This window comes from Ambystoma mexicanum, chromosome 12 (genome assembly GCF_040938575.1).
Source record: "Ambystoma mexicanum isolate Mex_15411 chromosome 12, UKY_AmexF1_1, whole genome shotgun sequence".
Lineage (NCBI taxonomy): Eukaryota > Metazoa > Chordata > Amphibia > Caudata > Ambystomatidae > Ambystoma > Ambystoma mexicanum.
Genome location: NC_090936.1, coordinates 1,159,448,526 through 1,159,470,318, shown reverse-complemented (window position 1 = coordinate 1,159,470,318; position 21,793 = coordinate 1,159,448,526). Strand labels below are relative to the sequence as shown.

The 21,793-nt window shown below is 45.1% G+C and overlaps 1 protein-coding gene across 2 annotated transcripts in view; it reads right to left on the bottom strand.

Moving 5' to 3' along the window:
• The window catches only part of IRAK3 (interleukin 1 receptor associated kinase 3), a 155,006-nt gene that overhangs the window by 45,420 nt on the left and 87,793 nt on the right, over positions 1 to 21,793 (bottom strand). For both annotated transcript variants that reach the window (XM_069629760.1, XM_069629761.1), the window contains exon 8: positions 2,429 to 2,547. In XM_069629760.1, the coding sequence (XP_069485861.1) occupies positions 2,429 to 2,547 (119 nt within the window). The remainder of the gene's footprint in view (positions 1 to 2,428; positions 2,548 to 21,793) is intronic.

The following is a 21,793-nucleotide window of genomic DNA, read 5'->3' as shown; positions in this document are numbered from 1 at the left end:
TTGCCCCCAACAATTTACGATGCACCAATATCTTGATCTAGATAGCCGGTGGAGGGCGATTAAAAGAACTTGTGAATCAAGTGGAAATCAACTCACCCTGGCACAAGGGTTATAACTACCCAAAGCAGAGGCAAAATCCAGCAATGTTGGCAGCGGGCACCCTATAAGGTTGCGTAGGTGTGTGATTGTATGTCTGGTGCAGGGTCATGTGACTGTCTTCAAGGCAAGATGGCTAAAGGATGGACCTCGTAGGTTGTAGACCACCAGTCCATCTGCCCTGGTTGACGAGGTGTTTTTCGTGGCGAATCCCTTTGCGAAAGACCCAGCTTCCCTTCCTGATGAATGCCCCCTGCTGGACCCTGTTCTTGCGTCTTCCTGATGTCTACCTGCCCGACCCCCCCTTGCCTATAAAACCTCTCTGTTGCTGACTTTCCCTTAGGCAAAAAGATACAGTACAGATGCTTGAGCCATTTGGTTTTCAGCTCTAGCCCCCAAATCTACGCAATGCACCCCAAACTCATGGACCGATTTACATATGGCAGCCTGCCACATTTCTTACAAAATGGGAGTGGTTTGTAAGTCGGGTGGCAATAGCTGCGTGGCCCCTAACCTCAACCAAAAAAATCAAGAGACTACAATTGCTTCAAAATAACGCTCTTAGAGCTGTTTGGGGCATGAAACGCTCCGATCACATCTCACAAATCAGACGAGAGGCTCACTGGCTCCCCATCAAAGCTTGTATCGACTTAAAACGTCTCCCTATCAACTACTGCTGCTTACACAACACTGCCCCCCACATCATGAACCGTATCATCAGGAAACACAACACACGCAATTACTGTTCTTCCACCACATCTGCCCGGCTCATACCCAGATTCTCCAGAACGAGAGCTGGGGGCTCCTGCTTCGCCCCCATCACTCCTACATTCTGGAATACCCTCCTCAGCATATCCAAAACAAACCATCCTACACACACTTTCGAAAGCAAGTAAAAACCTTACTATTTAACAAATAGGTGTAACTTCTCAGCATATCTTCAATTTAGGAATACCATTGTCTCTGATGAAATGTATCCCTACTGTTTCTAACCATCCTGTAACGCACAATGTTCTGCCTTCTTAGCGCCGCGATACCTCCGGGTCTGGATGCTACCAACAAATGCAATAAATAAATAAATCCTTTTTTAAAAGGGTCTGCTACCTGTGGATTTCCAGATGTTTTGGACCATGACTTCCATAATCCCTCACCTTTGGCTATGCTGTCTACGGGTATTGGGATTTGTAGTCCAAAAAATATGTAGAGCCATATGGAAAGGGCTCTCGGTTTGCTACAGCAGAAGTCTAATGGCCTTTTGGTAACATACACATCCAATGGACTCCAGTTGGTCATGCACTACTTGGATGCTTGAAAGACTGCCTGGACCAAGCTATCATCAACAAAATTTGCTTATTCTCTCCCGTTTCTTGCATTTTTTCACTATGATATTTCAAACATCTTTCCACGTCATGCGTGTGAATGGCTCTCTCTGCTAATTACAGATGCGCTCTCGAAGGCACTGCAACTACCAGGAGGAGAGTCTAAAAGAGCAACTGTGTTTTTGCAATGACATACATTTCTCAGTTCTATGTTCTTTCATTCCCAGTTATTTTTCCACTGAGTTTTTTCCTGGAAATATTTTAATAGAAAAATGTTGAATTAAAAAAGATAACTATTTGGGGGGTTGCTCCCAGCCCCTTCTCCTATTATGTACTCCCCATTCCCCACCCCTCTTATATTTTCCAATTAGTTTTTATTTGAAACATTTCCGGCAAAAACTCATCAAAAAATATACTGGCGATGTAACGTTTTACCAATTTCTCACATCCATACTTATATATGGAGCTGATCCACCCACGGTTTGCTGTCCAAGGTTGAAAAACTGTCATCGCTGATCTGAACCGTGCAACTTTACTCCAACAAGGCAGAGAGGTTTACTCCAAACATAGGGGCGATGCATAGCTTATGCCTGCTTGTAAAGATCACCTGAATTACTTTTATTTTTTTAATTTAGATTATTACAAACTTTTTGTAAACGAAATCAACATTTTCAATTCACAAAACACACATCTCATACGGATCACACTTACAGGATCAAGCTTACATTTCTTTTCCCCCGTTAAAATCAATTTTTCTGGGTTTTTATTCCTAATCCGTTCTTGTAGCACATACATTGGTCACCTGAATTACTTTAACTTTATTGTAGGTGCATGTGAAGTTTGGAAATGGACTACCCAATGGGGTCTGAAAGTCATGATGGCTTGCTTCTTCAGAAATAAGCCATCTGACATGAGTAACGATACTGGATGCAAGTTTTTGCCCTTGGGGTGTTCCCTTTTTTGTAAGTTGATGGCCATCACCCACCATGCATGTAGCACTTCATCCGTCTTACCTGGTCAGACTGCCACACAGGACCGCGCAGGGTTTGGCGGAGTGCAAAAACTGAACCGCCCTCGCCGCTCCTGTCAGGATATCCAGACGGCTCTGCCATGGTAGTGGAGCAGTGTTACCCTGAAATTATGAAGACAGTTTTGGGGAATTACGTACACCCGAATATCCTATACAAAATAAAAGCCACATGCACCTACAAATACCCATATATCATTAAACGTAATGCACCATTTTATGCAGTTCAAAATCAAACGAGAACTACAAATGATGTCTACAAGCTGAACAACAAGGATATATTGCATATATGATTAAATACTATCTGCAAAGATTGCTTGAATATGAACAGGTTCTGACCCCGAGCACACAGTGTCCAGCCCTAGCAGAGGATTACTCTACTCCTTACATGATACGCCGACCTAAAATGGAGGCCTCTTCTAAATGCAGCCTTGGGCACAGCTCAACCACTGCAGGTACATGGATGTGTCTGCAATCAAACATGTGTTCACATAACTGAGCATTTGTTTCAGCAACGAAATAGTTAAGCAAACCCGTAAACACCTTTAGACTCTGTGGGCCTCATTAGGACCCTGGCGGTAGCCGTGCCCTTATTACGGGCATGGCTGCTGCCGGAAATGAATTTTTACCGGGTCCATGAAATGGGCAATTACCGGGACATGCCGACCTAGGCGGACCCGGTAATTGCCCTTTTCTTGGATCCGATAAAAATGTATCCCCATCCCCATTTGAGCCCCATAGGGCTCAATGGGAATGGGGCGCATGCTAACAACTGGCCCGTTAATGACGGGCCCGTTGTTAGCATGCTTGTCCCCTCGCGCGACCCACAAAGGACGTCTGGTAAAACCAGACGTCCAGAGCGGGTCACGCTAGGGGACCTCGTAATAGGGCGGTACGGGGTTAACGGCTCTGGCACCTTTACTAGCGCTGTTAACCCCTTACTGCCCTCCTCGTAATGAGGCCCTGTGTGAGGTACATGAGAAACGGCATATACTGCTTTTAAGCTGGGTGTTTTCAAGGTACAATGTTCATTCATCCTCCTTTTACCAAAAACCGTTTGCCGAAAAAAACATCGAAAAATATGGGGGAGGGGAGGGAATTTAAGAGGTGGGGTGGGTTATAGGGAAAAACAATAGGGGAGGAAAATTGGGGTGACCCCCCTCCAAATAAAAAAAACGGCCGAAGAATGAACATAGAACCGTTTTGACGCAGTACATACCACGATTGCCATGAATGTTTTTTTTGTTGTACTTTCTGTATTCCGTTTTCGGACTTAAAGTGTGATCCTGAGCATTGATAGAATTGTGCAAAAGGTTTCAATGTGTACCGTTAAGATGTTTGCCCTGGCCTAGCTTTATTGCTCCGTCCAGGCCCTGCATTCCATGCATGCTCTTACTGCAGCCAATGATTTTAAAATGAAGATTATCTTTGTCCTCTGTACATGTAATGTCCAGCACTAATGTTTTGGTGTTACTCAATTCATTTTCATACCTAGGAAACACAGATAGACCAATCACAATCTGCCTTTCCTGGACGCAAATGTGCTTTCACTGCCCGCACTGCCGCCATTAAAATAGAAGACGGACTAGGTCCCTTTTTCGGATGGCAGCCATTTTGGAACATGTTTTTCATGGCTGCCGTAATCCGTAAATTTAATGGCAGCGATCATTTTAAAAACGTTTTTTTTTCTTCTCTGATGGGGGACGGGCTCACGTCACGCCGGACTACCAAAGCAAGGCCTGGTGGGCCGTTAAAGCCTGTGTCCACTACTCCCCCCTGCCAGGACGTGAATGCTATAATATACTACCCCTTACATCTGCTTCAAATGATTAGTACGACTTAACCGCTATTCCGGCTATTACCACTAGGGTCCACGAGATGCCCAGATTCTAACAGCCTACCTACGAATGCCTAAATGCAAATGCTCTATTACCAACGCGGTGTACTAGTACTTTAAAATCGTTGATTCTCAGTTTACCAGCCAGCCATACTGGCTTTCTATTTTGTACTATGTATGCCTCTACCCATCTATTGCTAAAATTGCTGTGTGCCTTACTGCCCGTCCTCCAACAAGCTAAAGTGGTAGAGACTATACTCACAGACCACCAGTATTCAACTATGGCCAACTACACCTTACAAATACCAGGGATTAAACCCACAGAAATTTCCTGCCCCCGCTTAAACTTGATCACCTGCCCTTGTCCATTGAACCCACTAAATTCCCACCCAAACTGAAATTAGATACTAAATTCGTTAACATAGAATATATCAGAGGCGCAGCCCATGACCTCTTGCTAACCACCAACCTAGAGAACAACCGTTCTATTACTAAACATAACATACCATGCCCCACCAGAGTTAGAAACTACAGACTAGGCTCTAGACTAACCAGACTTTATGAACCTCCGACTAGCAGCCATGATAAAGTAAGCATGTCTACGGTATCTAGTCATTGCATCGAATTAAATAGCATTGCATGCCGTACCATCGAAAAAAAATGAATCGAAAAAAAAGCATCAAATGCATTTTTTATAAGGTAAAGGGTTTATTTTAATTATAACGGGGTTTAAAGGTTAAAAAAGGGGGGTTAGGGAGGAACCACCCAATTAAAAAAAATAAAAATTTAAAAAATGCATTCAATGCTTTTTTTCGATGCATGTTTTTCGATGGTAAAGCATTCGAAGCTATTTAATTTGTTGCAATGACTATAAACCATCCCTACCATTGGGAATAACCATAATTCCAAAATCATTGCCATAAATAAATACAATGCTTCAGGCAACAATCGCTGGCCAAAAACTAGCGACACTAACAGTAAGAGAATGAGCCAGTGCAATTTTAGTGCCACTCCGTCTACTACCAACAGTCCAATCATCAAGGGCGCATTCATCAACGCCAGACCTATGGTTGCTCACGCTACAGACATAGCGGACCAGCTCACGGCTAAAAACCTGGACTTCCTACCAATGAAGGAGTCATGACTACATGCTGCGGCAGGCCCTGCCATTTTACTTGCAGTACCTGACAACTAGACTATTATAAGGGCTGATAGAGTAGACCCTAGAGGCAGAGGCATCGCCTTCATTGCGAAGTCCAATTTAGGCCTGAGGGTAGCTCTGTCGACAGCTGTCACATCTTGTGAACTACTCACGATTAAAATACCTATATCTAACTCCCGCACCTTAACTGCCCATCTAATCTACAGACCTCCAGGACCCATTGGGCTCCTTCTAGGAATATATTAATACTATACTATCTGATAATACTAAAGCTATATCACAAATACTACTGTTGGGGGACTTCAACCTAGGTTTCAACGATCCCAATTATCAACAAGCATCTGCAGGGTCCAGCGCCCTCACTGAACTTGGCTTTACCCAGAGAGTCACACAGCCAACCCATGACAAAGGCAGAATTCTAGATTGGGTAGCCGATCTCAACTGCGAAGTTCTAATCACTTCCATTACCCCTCAATCTTGGACAGATCACCACTTACTTTCCTTCTCCCTTTCAGCTAATATCCCCACCACCAAGGATAACCTAATAGCCCCTCCTCTCCTCACCAGAAACAAAAAGAATATCACAGTGGACAAGATCTTACCACACATAATCCCTACCCTTAACACACTGTCGGACACCATTGATCCAGACACACTAGTAGATGTTTACAACACTACTATGACTAAAGCTCTAGACATCATTGCCCTGCTTAAAATGCGCAAAAGCAAGCCCAGAGCTCACCTGAACTCATGGTTTACACAGCAACTAAAAGCTGTGAGAGCGGAAAAGAGGAAAATGGAAGTCCAATGGAGATACTCGCTTAGAGAGGAGAATAAAACGAACCTAATGAATATATTAGCCAAATACAAAAATAAATAATACGTACTAAACACGAAACCTACAACGATAGGATTAAGAAAGCGATTTTAAGGCATTTTAAGAGAAATGTAAGCCCCCATTCCCATAACAGACACCTGCCCGAAGGATAAACTCTGGTCTACCAATATCCAGAATGCTCTAACAAATAAAAATGGAAGCCCCCATTCCCATAACAGACACCTGCCCGAAGGATAAACTCTGGTGTACCAATATCCAGAATGCTCTAACAAATAAAATTACCCTCCTACAAAATTGCAGACAAAAGAGAGAGCTTATCTAAAACAGAGACGCATCATAGAACTCCTGCTCACACCACTAAACCCCCTCAATGCTTCAAATTCTCCCAAGTCTCTATCCATAAGGTAGAACACATTATTGCTTCTCTCAAACCCTCAAAGTGTCAGGGCGAAAGCTGCCCAGCCCAGATAATTAAAGAGGAAGCCAGAGATTTGCCGCCTTTTATCTCAAAATTAATCAATGCATCATTCTCATCCGATACTGTCCCCAGCAATCTTAAGGAGTACTGGGTCTTAACTCTCCTAAAAAAACAATCTTTGGACCCGTCAATCCCTACTAATTATAGGCCAATCACAACCGTCCCGTTCCTGTTAAAGATATTAGACAAAGTAGCCTACCTCCAGATTCAGGAGCACCTAGACACGAATCACCTCTTAGGCACCACCATGCCTCTGGGCTGTTGTGCGCTCTACAAATGCGAATAAATAAAGAAATAGGGGTCTGACAATCAGGTTTCAGGCCACAGCATGGTACTGAAACGGCGCTGATTGATCTAAAGACCCAGATTGAGGAAGTCAAAGACAAAGGAAAATCCACCTTGCTGTTACTTCTATTGGGATATTGGGAATGAAGATCTGTTGACACACCCATGCAAGGTGAAGCTAAAGCTCCAGGCTTGGGACTGGATTGACACTGAAGAGCGGTGCAGAAAAAATAAACTGGGTTGTTTGGTGATTGAGGATGGAAAGGGTAGGAATGTGCTCCCTACTTATCTGCAGAAATGTCCCTCTCCTAAGATCCGTGACCTCCTACTCCGCTGTTGGTTAAATATCTTGGAGACGAGGGAAGTAGTGGAGGAGGAAGGTGCCGGGCGTTTTAAATCCGTGGTGCAGATTTTGTAAGATGTCGGAAATGGTGGAATGTCCAATGCACTTGATAATTTTCTGTCAATCGTTGGTACGAGTCAGAATTTCTTTTTTAAAGATAATCTGAAGAAAGTGTCAACCTTGAGTCCTAGTGAGTGGTGGAAATGCGTCCTAATAGGGGAGCAAACTGGATTGGTATTTGCCACAATGAAAATGCTGGAGTTTCTGTTATCAGGGAAGTGTCACGCCGCCCAACCCGGGCTTGTTCCAGCCCACTTACCTGATACGGCGTGCCACGCCTTGGAGGGTTTACCCCGGCTTTCGCCTGGGGGGTACAGGGCGGTCCTGGGTACCGGTTGCTCCTGGATCTTCGGGATGATTGGTCTCACGAGTACGCGGTCGGCCGCTCCGGTTCCCGCGCTCTTCCGGGTTCCCGGGGCATGCCGTTCCGCGCATGCGCGGCCGACCCATTCCCGCTTTCCGCGCATGCGCGGTACACGATGCTCTCGGCTCCCGGCCGGTTTGCGGCCCAAGCCTCGCTTTGGGCCTCCCACCACCTGGGAAACAGCACGGCTTGCGTTCCAAGCCTCCCGGGTGTGGGAGGCCCTACTTAAGGAGCCCGGCGGTTTGATCAAACCGCGTCTCAACGTGGTCTGACCGGATCGTTGTTTTGCTCCTGCCTTGACCTGAGTTCCGCCCTGTCCTGCCTTGTCCTTCCAGTCCCTTCTGTATAGACCTGCCCTTCCTTGCCCGGGTAGGGGGTCTCCCTGGTTCCCTTCTCCTTGCTCCCTTCCTGCTGGGGTGGTTCCCCCCTTCTCAGTTGTTCTCTGTTCTTCCTCTGGGTTCTTGGTCCTCCTTGGTTCCCTTGCCTTCCCGCCTTCCCTTGCATTCTGCTGCCTCCTGGATTCCTGCTCCTGGATTCAACTCGCAACTCTTCTTGCTCCAGTTGTCTGCAGAGAACTTCTAGCCAAAGACTATCAGGCTCCCCCTGTCAGTGCTTGCACTGTCCTGATGCCACATTAATCAGGGGTGAGCTAACCTGTGGCATCGGGAGCTGGTTCACCTCCAGTCCAGTATCCATTTGGACGGGAGTTGGGCTGGTTCCTTGTGTCACTCTCACATGACCACAGAACTTCTGTCATTCTGGCATCGTCTACTAAGCAGACTTCCGGACGAACAGGTACGCTGCGCCCTAGTGACGCCATCTTTAACAGGAAGGGACAAGATTAGGGGGGTGTGCGCCTATCAGAATTGGAAGGCAAATTGATGGTAGGATATGGATTGATTTATTAATGTTGAAGTTTTTTTTTAAATTAACAAGGATCATGCAACGTGTATTTGTTCTTGATTTTCTATGTTCTTTTTTAAGCCAATAAAACATTTTAATAAAAAAAAAAACTTTTTAAATTTGCCGGTCGCATTTGACTTGGTGGACCACAAAGTATTTTGTAAACACCTTGCCTCAGCAACTCATTTTTCCTAGGACGCTATAGCATGGATCCAATCATTTCTGAATAGGACCATGAGAGTCTTTTCTCTGTCGGCGGCTGCAGACCCCATCACAATAACTTGTGGAGTGCCTCAAGGCTCCTGTGTTTCACCAACAATGTACAACATTTTCACGAATCCATTATTTGATGATCTTGACCATCTGGATGTCACCTATACTAATTATGCAGATGACACCCAGATCCTTTTACATCTTACCGGAGGCTATGACACGGATGTGGTCCTAGTGAATAACATTTATCTAATCACCCAGACATGGATGGAATTCCACGGACTATGCTTGAATGATGATGAAACTGAGCTTTTGATTCTGGGAGCGTCAGCAAACCTCAAACAACTCGGTAACAAATACTCATCATTCAACATCGACGGGAATAACATCAAAGTGGTAAAAGAGGTAAAAACGCTAGGCTTTTACCTAGATTCAGCCTTTAATCTGGGTAAACAAGTCAATGCTATGGCCTCCGCCACAGCATACACTTGTAAGCTGATAAGGGCCTACAAACCCTTTCTTTCTAAAGAAAGCTGTACCATCCTAGTTAGAGCCCTCATTTTATCAAAGTTGGACTATTGCAATGCCCTTTATCTAGGTGCGAGTAAATACATTGTAAAGAAAATCCAAATCCTTCATAATAATGCACTCCAAACAGCACTGAGTATACCTAAGAGAGAACACATTTCTGAGACGAGGAGACCGATCAAATGGCTCTCCATCAAGGATACAAATCTGCATAAAACAGTATCCTTAACACATAAATGTCTCAATCAAGCTGCCCCATTGTACCTGTCCGAAATAAATTGTCAAAAGATCCTCATCATGTCCCACTAGGATAGCCAACCCTTTCTGTCTGGTGGTACCCAGATACAAACTAAAAATAAAGCAGGGGAAGAAGTTCCCCGGTTATGGCGGCACAGTATTGGAATTCCCTCTCTCCTCCCTCCCTATCTGAGATCGGTCCTTCCCCAACTTTAGGCGAAATACCATAAATGTGCTCTCATATTAGGACCAATGATATACTTAGGACAGACGGAATCATATTCAAATGTATTATATGCGGGCCTTGTGCTTCTTATCTAATGCAAATGACTGTCAAATATGTTATTCTGTACTGTATCACCGCGGCCTTATTCTGTATATATTGTCTGTAAATACTGAAATTCATGCGATTGTATATTGGTAACATTCTGCAATGCACCCAGATACCTTCGGGTTTGGTGCACTATATAAATCAATAAACAAACAAACATGTAACCATCACCTGAGGTAGAAATCTATGAGACTTGGAAAGATAATCCATTGCACCATTGCATCATGGGGGTTTCAGTTAATATAATAAAAGGGAGAAAGACCTGGAATTTGTGTGATAAAAATGATTTCTTTGAAATTCTGTAATTTTTTACTACCCCATGTCATTAACAGAACAAAGTTTTAATTCCTTTTCACATGTTTAAATAAACCACTTTAAAATATGCAGCTACCAGGAGGGAAGAGAAACACGATCTAAAAGGGAAATGCGGTAAATGTTAGGACATTAAATATTGTTCTAATGCTGACTGAGGGTCAGGCTTCAATTGCAATGAGGGTTCACTTCCTCCACAACTGCTCCATCACTATAAGGGGATGTGGGGATAGCGGATGTCTGAGAATTCCTAGGCTCCCAGAACATCAGTGCGTGGGGTACTGTGTGTGCGCGTGCCTTTTCCTTAGGGGAGTGCTTTATTGTAATTATTGAAAAACAGGATGACAAACGTTTCGAAAAAAATGCATCGAAAAAATGCATTTTTTTGTAGGTAAAGTTCTTTTTTTACAAAAATTGGTGTTAAGGGGTAAAAAAACAAGGGTTTCGGGGGGACCCCCCATTACATTTTTTTTTAAAAATAAATGCATTTTTTGACGCATTTTAATTCGAAACTTTGCCATTCGAAAATATCACTATAAATCAAAGTGTCCACCTAGAGAGAGCGGAGGCAGTCCTAGAGTGAGGTGCCTTTACATAAGATCATTGTTTTATGGCAAGATGTATCCTGGGTGGTGAAGGGCTAAGAGTGAGAACATATACCAAGGACCCAGACTGGACGACATAGTGACAGCCTGATGCCAGTGTTTGCACATTTACAAAACGCGTGGAGTGGTTTTGAGGGCAGACTGTCAAAGAGGAGAGCCGTGCAGATAGTTTGGCTAGGAGGGTGGAAATGTTTGGGGGGCTGCTTCCCTTGTGGAATTTGAGCTGCGTTTTGAAGAGTTGAAAGAGGAGGCAGCACAGGGAGGATGGTGGGGGACTGATAGGTTGTGAAGAGACTAAGGCCCTAATTACAAATTCGGCATTAACCAATGGTGCTATTAGCGCCATGGTTAACGCCGGTAACTTACCGATTCCGCCGTGGTGCAATGGGGAATTACCACCCCATTCAAAGGTTGGTGGGGCGGTAATTCCCCATCTACCATTGGCCCTTCCCCATTCCCATTTTTGCCCCATAGGGCACAATGGGAAAGGGGAAGGCGGTAATTACGGTACCGCAAACTGCGTTACCGTAATTACCTTAAAGGTCCCTTTGCGGGTCCCTAGCTTAACGGCTGGTCCAGACCAGCTGTTAAGGTCGGGAGCCGCAAAGGGACCTCGTAGTAAGGCGTTAAGGGGTTAACGGCGCAGCAACATTTTACGGCGCCGTTAACCCCTTAATGCCTGGGTCGTAATGACCCCCTAAGAGTGGGGACTTTGAGAGTGACAGCGCAGTGAGATGCAGAACCCATATAACATTTAGAAAAAAAAGCGAATGGTGATTTGATCGAATTTTCGAACAGCCGAAAATTTTGATAAAATCTTCATTAGGTGCCAGTATAGTGAACAAGGGGAGCGAGGGCTGTGGGGGTGTCCCCCGCTCCCGTGTTCACTATAATATCGCCTGGGATAGCGGGGGAGTCCCCCACTTCCGTTCGAATAAAGTTAAAAAAAAAAAGAAAAGAGGACCCTGTGGCACCGGATCCCATCCAACGGAGAAGTTTGCATGAGAAATGTACGCACCCCAAAAGATTTGTAAATTTCCCATGCGAACATACATTTAAAACCCCTACAAACCCACACCTCCACCCACACCGACAACACACCCCCACCCACACCCTTCTTACCTTTCAAGACGCGCTATGTCCCTGCGGCGCCGGTTCCCTTTCACTTCCGTGATCGGGAACCAGCGCTGCAGGGTCCTTTTCTTTTTTTTTTTTTTGCACAGCAGCAGGGGTTTCTCACTATACTGTACAGTGTAGTGAGTGGGGTGTTGCGGGGGACACCCCCGCAGCCCTTTTTTTTTTTTCTTCGGTGTGCTGCGGGGATGTCCCCCGCAATCCCCACTCACTACACTGTATAGTGTCCCCCGCAGCCTTTTTTTTTTTACCTACCTCAAATGCATGCCACCAAAGGTTCGAACTTTTGGTGTTCAAACCTCTGATGGCATGCATTTACGACTTTTTTGTATAGGTCAGAACTTTCGGTGCAGTCATTTTGGCCTATACCGAAGTCTAGACCAGGAAGTAAGTAGGGTTATGCAGAAGTCAAGATCGCTGAGCACAAGAGTAGAGATATAAGCAGGCTCGGACTGGCCCATAGGGCAATAGGCCCATGGCCAAACCAAAAACACAAAATGCTGGTGTGGACCCGTTTCTGGCCATTGTGGGCCAGTTTGATGAGTTACTTCACTATGTGGCTAATTGGTCTGAATAAATATTCTTTAAAATGCACAATTTGCGAACTCCCCCTTGGGCCATATTCAAACTGTGTCGCAAAAAGGAATGAATAGCCATTTGCAACGGTGGGCCACCTTTTCATTGGTGCCCGAGACAATTTTATGGTCCAGTCTGTTTTATTTGAGTGGTGCATGAGGTACGGGTGGATTTTCCTACTGTTTCAGAGGTTGAGTCTGGTTGCAACGGTCATAATGAACTGGAAGAGATGTGGGTGACTATCATAGACAACCCCAACTTTATGAGGCATGGGAGAGTGGGTGACGTCAGAGGAGGAGGTTGTAGGATATGGGGGAGTGGGGTTGGTGTTGGAGGCAGACAGAAAGAGGACTTCCGTCTTCGAGGAGTATAGCATCAGTCAGCAAACAGCCGTCCAGTAGCGGATGGTGGTTAAGCCGTTGCCGGGGTGAAGGATGGGAGAAGATCTGGGTATCATCAACCAAGAGGTAATCGCTCAATCTAAAGGAGGACATTCGTTTGCTGAGGGGGATGTGTGTAGGGTGCAGAGAGGTGGGCTTAAGACTGATCTTTCAGGAAATCCCACCACGAGGGATGCCAGGGCGGCTTTGCAAAGCATATAGATCTAAAGAGTGTTTGCATGTTTGTGTGGGGTGCGACGGGGTGACTCTACACCACTCTGATGTGTAGAGTACATAGTGTACAGTACACAGTATGTAGGGGCACATTACTAGTACCGGCGTTACCACCCCTAGCAGTCTCGGGAAATCTGGCGTGTTCGGAGTAGTGGTGCAACACAGGTGGTGCCCGCGGCTCCGAAACTTAATTCTGAGCTTCCTGGTTCCTGCTGGCTTGGTGGCTCTCTGAGGGATCCTGGAGGGAAGGCAGAAGAGGGGCCGGCATAGCTGCAGTTTAGATATAAAAAGCACTGGCAATGGCAATTGTTTCGGGAGGATAACTCAGGGGCAACGCGCTCGCCTAGGAAGCAAGACGACGAGGAGCAACACAGGTTCAATCCCCGGGTCCGCGCTTAGAGACTTCAGGGTTATTAAGTGCGTTATAAATAACCAATCATAACAGTTTGGGCTATTGTGTAGGTATTACAAAGGCAGTTTCCAGGCATAGCCAGGGGTGGACATGAAAACAAAAGAGGCCCTGGAAATAATGTTAAAAGTGGCCCCATATTACACATTTTTAGCAAGATCAACGCTTTTCCAGTGAAAACATTTGAAAATAAAATAGGTTAACACACAAAGGAGGCCTAGGGTGCAGAGGCCTACTGGGAAATCTCCAGAGTTCTCTATGGGCCAGTCCAGGTATTGTATGCCAGTCACTGGATCTAGTAGAAACCATGTATAACATGTATGTATGCTGGCCACTGGATCTAGTAGAAACCATGTATAACATGTACATATACATATACATGTACATATTCCAGCCACTGGATCTAGTAGCAACCACGTGTGACAGGTACCTTATTCCAGCTACTGTATCTCGCAGAAACCATGTGTGACATGTATGGTATGTCAGCCCTGGGATCCATTGGAAACTATGTGTAAAACGGAGGGTATGTCAGCCCTGGTATTAAGTGGAAACCATGAATAACATGTATGGTATACCAGTCGCTGGATCTAGTAAAAACCATGTGTAACAGGTCTGGTATTTGTGATAAACCAGACGGTGTCTCACTGTCTAGTCCCCAGGGATTTCTTGCCCAGGTGTCCAGGGCATGGCCTTCGCCTTTGGAACCTATCCCTGGGGGTGGACCAGTGCGGGAGGATCACCTGGGTGAGAGGTCCTCGGGGAGTGGCGGTGGAACACCCAATGGTGAGACGAGGTATTTCCCCCCTTTTCAACACCCCTACACCATCCTATTCTTTTTAGGATACTCCGACTTCCCAGCTCCCCCCTCACCCTTTTTTACACAAACAATGGGACGAGGAAGAGAGTGAGAGGATGAAGAGCACTGAGAAACCACACACTAAGACACAGAGGACAGACTCTCCCATTTTGACAACAGGCTGTCCTGTTAACGAGGACAGACAAGGTCGGGCAGGTCCAATCCTGACCACACACCTGCAGCTCATTAACCTCTCACAGGTGTTTAAAAGGAGCCTGCAGGGAAGGAGAAGGCAGTTGCTCTTGACAAAAGAGGTGGGAGGTTACAAGGCTGAGTCCGGCAGAGCATCCCTACCCAAATCCCGAGTACTCAAGGGGCAAGGCTTGACAGGAGAAGGAGCAGCTCAGCAGGCGCTGACAAGGACCAGGCAGCAAAGCACGGTAGGCAGAGGGGCTGTTCAGCTGCAAACTAAAGCAAAAGAAATCCAGGCGAGAGATCTGTGCTTACAAGAGGCTAGAAGGGTTTGTGACGTGGAGCCAAGGAGCTGGAGAAAGCATCCTTTTTGTGTCAGGAAATAGGCCATTCTCCTCTTGGGTAAAGGAGAGTGTTGGAGAGGAGTAGAGAGGCTGATGCTGAAGGCCTTGCCCGCAAACCAGCTGGAAGAAGTGGAAAGCCTGAACGCTACCGGTGAGTGAGTGAATGAAACAAGAGTCTGGTTGGTGTAAGGCACCAAAGATAAAGAGGCAAAAGCAAGGCCTTATGGGTCTTGTAGTCCAGTTGGCAAAAGAGTGATAGAGTCGACAGAGTGGGCCGGCATAAGTGAAAGTGCCCTGTCGAAGGTCTCTGTTCAACGTATCCCATAGTGAAGGATTTGAATAGTGTTTTGTTTGACGGCAAGAGACGCCGAAAGGAAAAGTGAATGAGCAATTAAAGTGGTCCTGTGGTGGTCTGTAAAGAAAGCCACGCACATTTAAAAGTCTTCGACATCTGAAAGTGGTCCGAGCCTGACAGAGGGAGACCCGAAGTGTAAAAAGCTTGGGGAAGGAAGCCCCTTGCGAGGTTTTTCTTTTTTTCTTTTTTTATTTGTATATGGTTTCAAGAACCTTTTACAAAAAAATGTTACATAGAATTTAAAAACAGACATAATCATAATAGAATCATATTTCTTAAAAAGTGTGAATAGTAGATAGTTCATGAAGTTTCTCATTTGTAATTCCCAAACCCAAAGACCTAATTTTGGGTGCCCAATTTCTTTCGAGCCGAAAAGTTAAACAGGCCACCACAATCCACAAATTCCAGTGCGGAGTGGCTTCAGAATACGATGTTGCTTCTTTCTAGAACTTGCACCACATTTTTTGTTAATGCCGTTTCATGCCCAGAGATCAGTCTGCCCTAGAACACATCTGACTCCATTCCCTCCTGCCTGTCCACAAATCTCTGAAACAAGGCCACTCTAGCAGGCCAGGCGCCCTCGCACTCCATTAGCAGATGTTTTAGTGTTTGATTTGATGGATTTTTGCAAGTTTCACACAGTTTATGAGCTGCTTCTCCTTGTCTTCGTTTGGCCAATACCTCTCAAGTGAGGATTAGATTCAATCGAATTCTAAGGAATTTTTTTCTGACCTTCAAATCAGGGAATTTTAGCAAACATCTCGGCAGATAGCCTAATTTCTTGTCAACCATTAGAAATGAATTTGGGGGGACTGAGTTTTGCAAGTTTTCAATTGTTGCGATCCAGTCACTCGGTTCCACTGCCCTCTTTACTTTTAGGGGATTATCGGTTAATGTTTCAAGATCAATGTCCGCTTTTACAAGGATCTCCTTAGCCCTTATTTCCAAATTAGAGAGAATCTTTGATTTAGAGTGCTCAAGGTGAGCATTTATCTCACTGTATAACGTGTGATCCTGTGCAGTGACAATCTGACGAGAGACAGTAATTTCCAGTCTACAAGAGAGCCCAAAGATTTTAAGCCCAGCTCAAATCTCAAAGTAGAAATTGGTGCGCTCATTGGTAACCGAAGCACTCTCTTCCAGATGAGGCCCTCCAATTTTTGCCAATTTATATACCAAAGCAATGGTTTGGCCTCTAATCCATATAGGATCACAGGGATAACTTTCGCTACGTAATACTTTATCACGGGGGAGAATCGAGAATTTACAATATTTGAAAAAAAACTTTTCATTTGGGGAATAAGTTGCAAAATGTTCCCATTCACATCCGATTCTACTTCGTTTACTGCTGGTGATGCATATACCATATAGCCCAAATAGGTTAATTCGTCAACCCTTGGGATAGTCTGGCCCTCCAGTACCCATTTAGGGTAGTGGATCTTTTTTCGCGCTTGCCTAAAGACAACAATCTTAGATTTTGTTGGATTGATAATCCATTTATCTGGGCACACTCACCCGACTTAGTCAGTAGACGCTGCAACCCTATTGCTGTTTTATCCAGCAGAACAATATCGTCAGCGTAGGCCAGCCAATGGATCCTCCTCCCATTGATCACTGGGCTGGACAAGGCTGATGATTAAAAAAAAAAAATGCCCATGTCTGCCAGATACAAGTTGAAGAAGAGAGGAGCCCCCAAGCATTCCTGTCTCACTCCTCTCTCCACCCTGATGAGTTCTGACGATTGTCCCTGCACATGAAGTCTCACTCTCGGCGTGGTGTCCCTATGTAGTTCATTGACAGCATGCCCTCAGGGATCGCTTAACTCCTCCGTTTATTCCAGAGGTGAGCCCTGTCAACCTGGTCAAAGGCCTTTGAGAGGTCCACCCAAGCCCATATAGCGACAGATCTCCTTTTCCCTTGGTGTTCCCACTAATCAGGCTCAATGTCAGCCCGTTCAGAGCAGTAGACAGACCCTGTCTAAACCCAGTTTGGTGGCTAGACAAAATATACCCATTTTGCTTTCAATATCAAGAAGGGCGATCGGGCGATAGTTTGCCGGTTGTAAACAATCGCCCCCCCTTGAAGAATGGAATGACTATTGCGATCTTCCATGAGGAGGGAAACATTTGTTGCTTGAGTATCTCTTTAAAGAGCCAATTTAGCATCTTGGACCATAGAGCCACATTGGTCATTAGAACATGGTATGTCAGCCCTTTCGGGCCAGCCACTCTGGAGACAGATGACTTGGATATTACATCCACTATGTCCTGTTCATCAAAAGACAGGTACCAGGGAGCATCCAAGTTGGCTCTATGTAGGTATCTTCGGGGAATCTCAACTTTTTTTGTCAAGTATTCAACCCACCTGGACTCGGACACCAAATTACATTGAGTATTATTGTGGTGAGATTCCAGCTGGTTGATAACCAACCAGAAGTTTCTAGAGTTGTTTTTATTAACTAACTGCAGCATCAGCTCTCCATCTTGTTGTAGGCGCAGCATTCTTCGACCTACTGACCAGTGCTTTATTCTTGATTTAATATCTTGGACTCTCTTTTATAGCTCTCAGGACTATATTGCAATCTCTTTAGCTTTCGTAACCTTTGCCGGAAGACCTTTTCTTTCGCCCAGGTTTCTTCATCAAATATGTGGTTATGCAGTTGTTTCCCCTCAGCTTTGGCCGCAGTAGGTGGGAGGGTGGACCAGATACATTTTACAAATTTGGCCGGCTGACAATTTTCTATTTGAATATGTTCAGGGATTCTCTCTAAATTGTTATTTAGGTTTTTCCTTTCTAATCTGTATTTCTAAAGCCGTATATTTGCCCTTTTTAGTTGTCATTTCTTGAGTCTGTTTGTCTGATGCTATTACAGGTACGTCGGAGAACAGCAGCTCTAAACGGGATGATCACTCCCCCCATCGTGCTTTATAGACAGTGATGAACAGCGAGAAAATAGGCCTGCCAACAGAAAGATGTAATCCAGAGTATATGATGAATGCCCACGATGCCAGGTTGAGACAGAGGGAATTTCATTTATGTCCGCCAATGGACCCATTTGTCATCTTCAGACCCCATGAGTCTAAAAAGTCCCCCCAATTTTGTCCCCTTCTGGAGATGCTTTGCAATTTCGTTGGTTCTTTCTCCTTTATCAAGCGGACATATTGAGTATTCAAATCTCCTACACAAATTATGTGAACTCCCCCAAGATCTAATTTGATATTTTGCAGCAAAGTGGACAGTATTGCAAGAAAAGCCTGCAGTTCTTCCATGCGGGGTTCCAGTAAGCATTAATAACGACAAAATCGGAGTCAGGCGTATCAGATCTTAGACAAACTTTACAGGCCCGAACCCCCATTGAGCTGTTAAATATGGGAATTATTTCTTTACTTGTAGAGTTCTTAAATGCCATCAGCAGGCCTCCTGATGGCCTTTCTTTGGCTTTTTGTAGTGCAGGTAGACTGTGTACTGTATAGCCTTCAATTTCTATTGGGTTGACAAGCCGTGTTTCCTGAAAGAGTATAATGTCATTATTTCCAAATAGATGTTCTCAAATTTTTGTTGGATTTAAAGGCACTGGAGCCCCGTGTGTTGCAGTTTATCAGACGGTCCTCATTTTGTCTAAAGAGATTGAACATCCACTCCCAGTTTCTGAAGTACTTGAGTCCGTAATTTCTGCAAGAAGAGTAAGGGCATTGTCTTGTTTAGGTTCTCAGACCTCCTTCGCGTCCCACTGGAACAAGCCTCCTTCGAGCATTCCCCTGCCCCCAAAGGTTCCAGCTTGTGCAAGCTTGAGTCCGAGTAGCATGTGGAGAATACTTTTACTCCCTGTCCCTCCAGATCTCTTGAGGCACCCAAGATAGCCTTTTGTGACTTTCTTGAGGTAAGGCCAATTTCCACAATGTAAAAATGTTGCCTAGTGGGGAACCGCACAAACTTTATGTCCCCTGACAATAGGAGATAAAGGCTTGGCACTTTTTTTTAAAAGATAGGATAGGATCACGCTTGTGCAAAAAGACTTGCATTGTGCATTCTTTGCAAGTAATTTAAGCTAGACTTACAAGGTTTTGTTGAACTTTGTGTTGAAGAGGTCTGAGCCCGACAGAGGGGGACCCATGTGAACTGTGCTTGAAGAGGTCTGAGCCAGAGGTAGGTGGACCTATGTGAACTTTGTGTTGAAAGATCTGCAAGAGAGACTTTGAACTGGACGGCCAAGCGGGTCTCGATCCAGGTTTTGGAACTGTTTATGGTACTGAGAACCCGAGCCAGAGTGTGTCATCCTGCCATGACTACAAAGACTGTCTAGCATGAGGTCTAACGTGGGGAGGAGAGCTGGTTCAGCCACCTTTATTCTTTTAAACCCTGGTTTTACCTATGCATACATTTCTCCTTTATACACTTTTTGTACAAGAGATAGGGCAGGCATTAGGTTTTGTTAGCATAGGCCATTTTGATTTGACAGACTCTACTAGGACGGTTGTGTTTATCGTTTGATGGTCGAGATTACTCCCATCTTAGTTATAGGGCAAAGTAGGAGCCTTTCCAGCCCCAACAATTTCAAGAAAGGTTTTACAAATTGTATCCATTGTGTCAGTATACCATGCCTTCCCTTTATATGCCAGCCACTGGATCTAGTAAAAACCATGTGTAACAGGCATGGTATGCCAGCTACTGGATCTAGTAGAAGCCATGTGTAATGGGTACGGTATGCCAGCCACTGGATCTAGTAGAAACCATGTGTAACAGGTACCTTAGGCCAGCCGCTGGATCTAGTAGAATCCATGTGTGAAAGGTAGGGTATGTCAGACCCAGGATCTAATAGAAACCAGGAGTAACAGGTATGGTATTCCAGCCACTGGATCTAGTACAAGCCGTGTGTAACAAGTATGGTATAACAGTCACTGGATCTAGTACAAACCATGTATAACATGTTTGTATGCCAGTCACTGGATCTAGTAGAAACCATGTGGAACAGGTATGGCATGTCAGCCCTAGGATCTAGTGGAAACCGTGTGTAACAGGTAGGGTATGCCAGCCACTGGATCTAGCAGAAGCCATGTGTAACAGGTACGGTATGCCAGCCACTGGATCTATGTTAGGTAGAATCCTGTGTAGTTCCCTTGGGGAACACTGCAAGAAGATTAAGACTACAGGAGTAAGCAGTAAACCCAATTGGTAGCAGTCTGCACCACCCAGATTTACCTGGTAGCTGTGGCTGAGCAGTCAGACTTCTCTCAAGAAGAGAAGGGCAGCATACAGAGGATACACAATAGGGCTAAAAACACAGTAGAGCAAACAAACACTGACCAGAGCTTGGTATCAAAAGTATATAATTATTTATTTAGCACACACTTAAAGAAATACACTAGCACTCTAAATCAAAGCAAGTTCAAACACAATCAGAAAAGTATACACACCTCCCTTAAGAATTATTAGACAAGTCTAAGTCAAAACACCACTATTTGTAAAAACAGATGCAAGCGCGTAACTTAGATGGCACTCCAATAATTAAGTTAAAGGGAGAGGAAAAGGCAGGTCATGAAAATAAAACAGTTCCCAACACTTTAATAAGACCAAAACAAGTTAGTGAAGGCAGAGTCTGAGTCTGCTGTAGAGCCAAAGTTCATAGGCCAGGCCCACTTTAAATGGAGCAAGGTGAAATGTGCCCAAGATCACACAGTTTAGAAATGCATTCAAGTCTTTGTAAAAATGTTCAAAAGAGGTTGGGTTGATTCAGAAGGTAAAGTTAGAAGCTCTGGGGGCCAACCCAGTTGGAAAGCCAAGGATTTAAGGGTCACCTTTAGCAAACCGTAGAAACCGTAGAAAGGGAGGCCAGGTGGAACACAGTACCTTTAAAGTTGAGGAAGCTCCAGCGGTGGCAGTTGTTCCTGGCAGCGGGTGCAGTTCGTGGTTTCGACCAGGGGAAGAGAAGATCTCGTCGAGAAGGAAACTTGGAGTCGTTGCACTGCCCAGGGAAGAGACCAGCCGCGGGGTTCGTCAGTTAAAAGGTGCGTTCCTTTTATTCGCGGTCACAGTGGTGAAGCTTGTCTATCCGGCCGCCGGGGTGCTTGGCACGGGCGATTTGACCAAGAGACGTCCTGGAAGGCGAAATGACAAACTGGTTGATCCCACCAGCTCAGATGAAGAAGACTCTTTCAGCAGAAGATCTTCTCTTGTCGTTGGGAAAGTGGTGAGGTTGTTGCAGCAGGGCTCCACTGGTGGTGTCGTCATTGCAGATGGCTCAGCTTCTCCCCTCTTTGGATTTCTTAGGTCCCGTGGCGACATCTGAAGTTCCAGTCCCAAAAGCCCTGCTTTTATGCAGAAAAACCCCCATTCAACAGCCTAGCTGTCACTCATACATGCTAAGTGTTGAGCCGGGCGGCTCACCACTGGGCCAATCAGAACAGAGTGCGACTTGAGTTGCTAAGGCAACGCAGT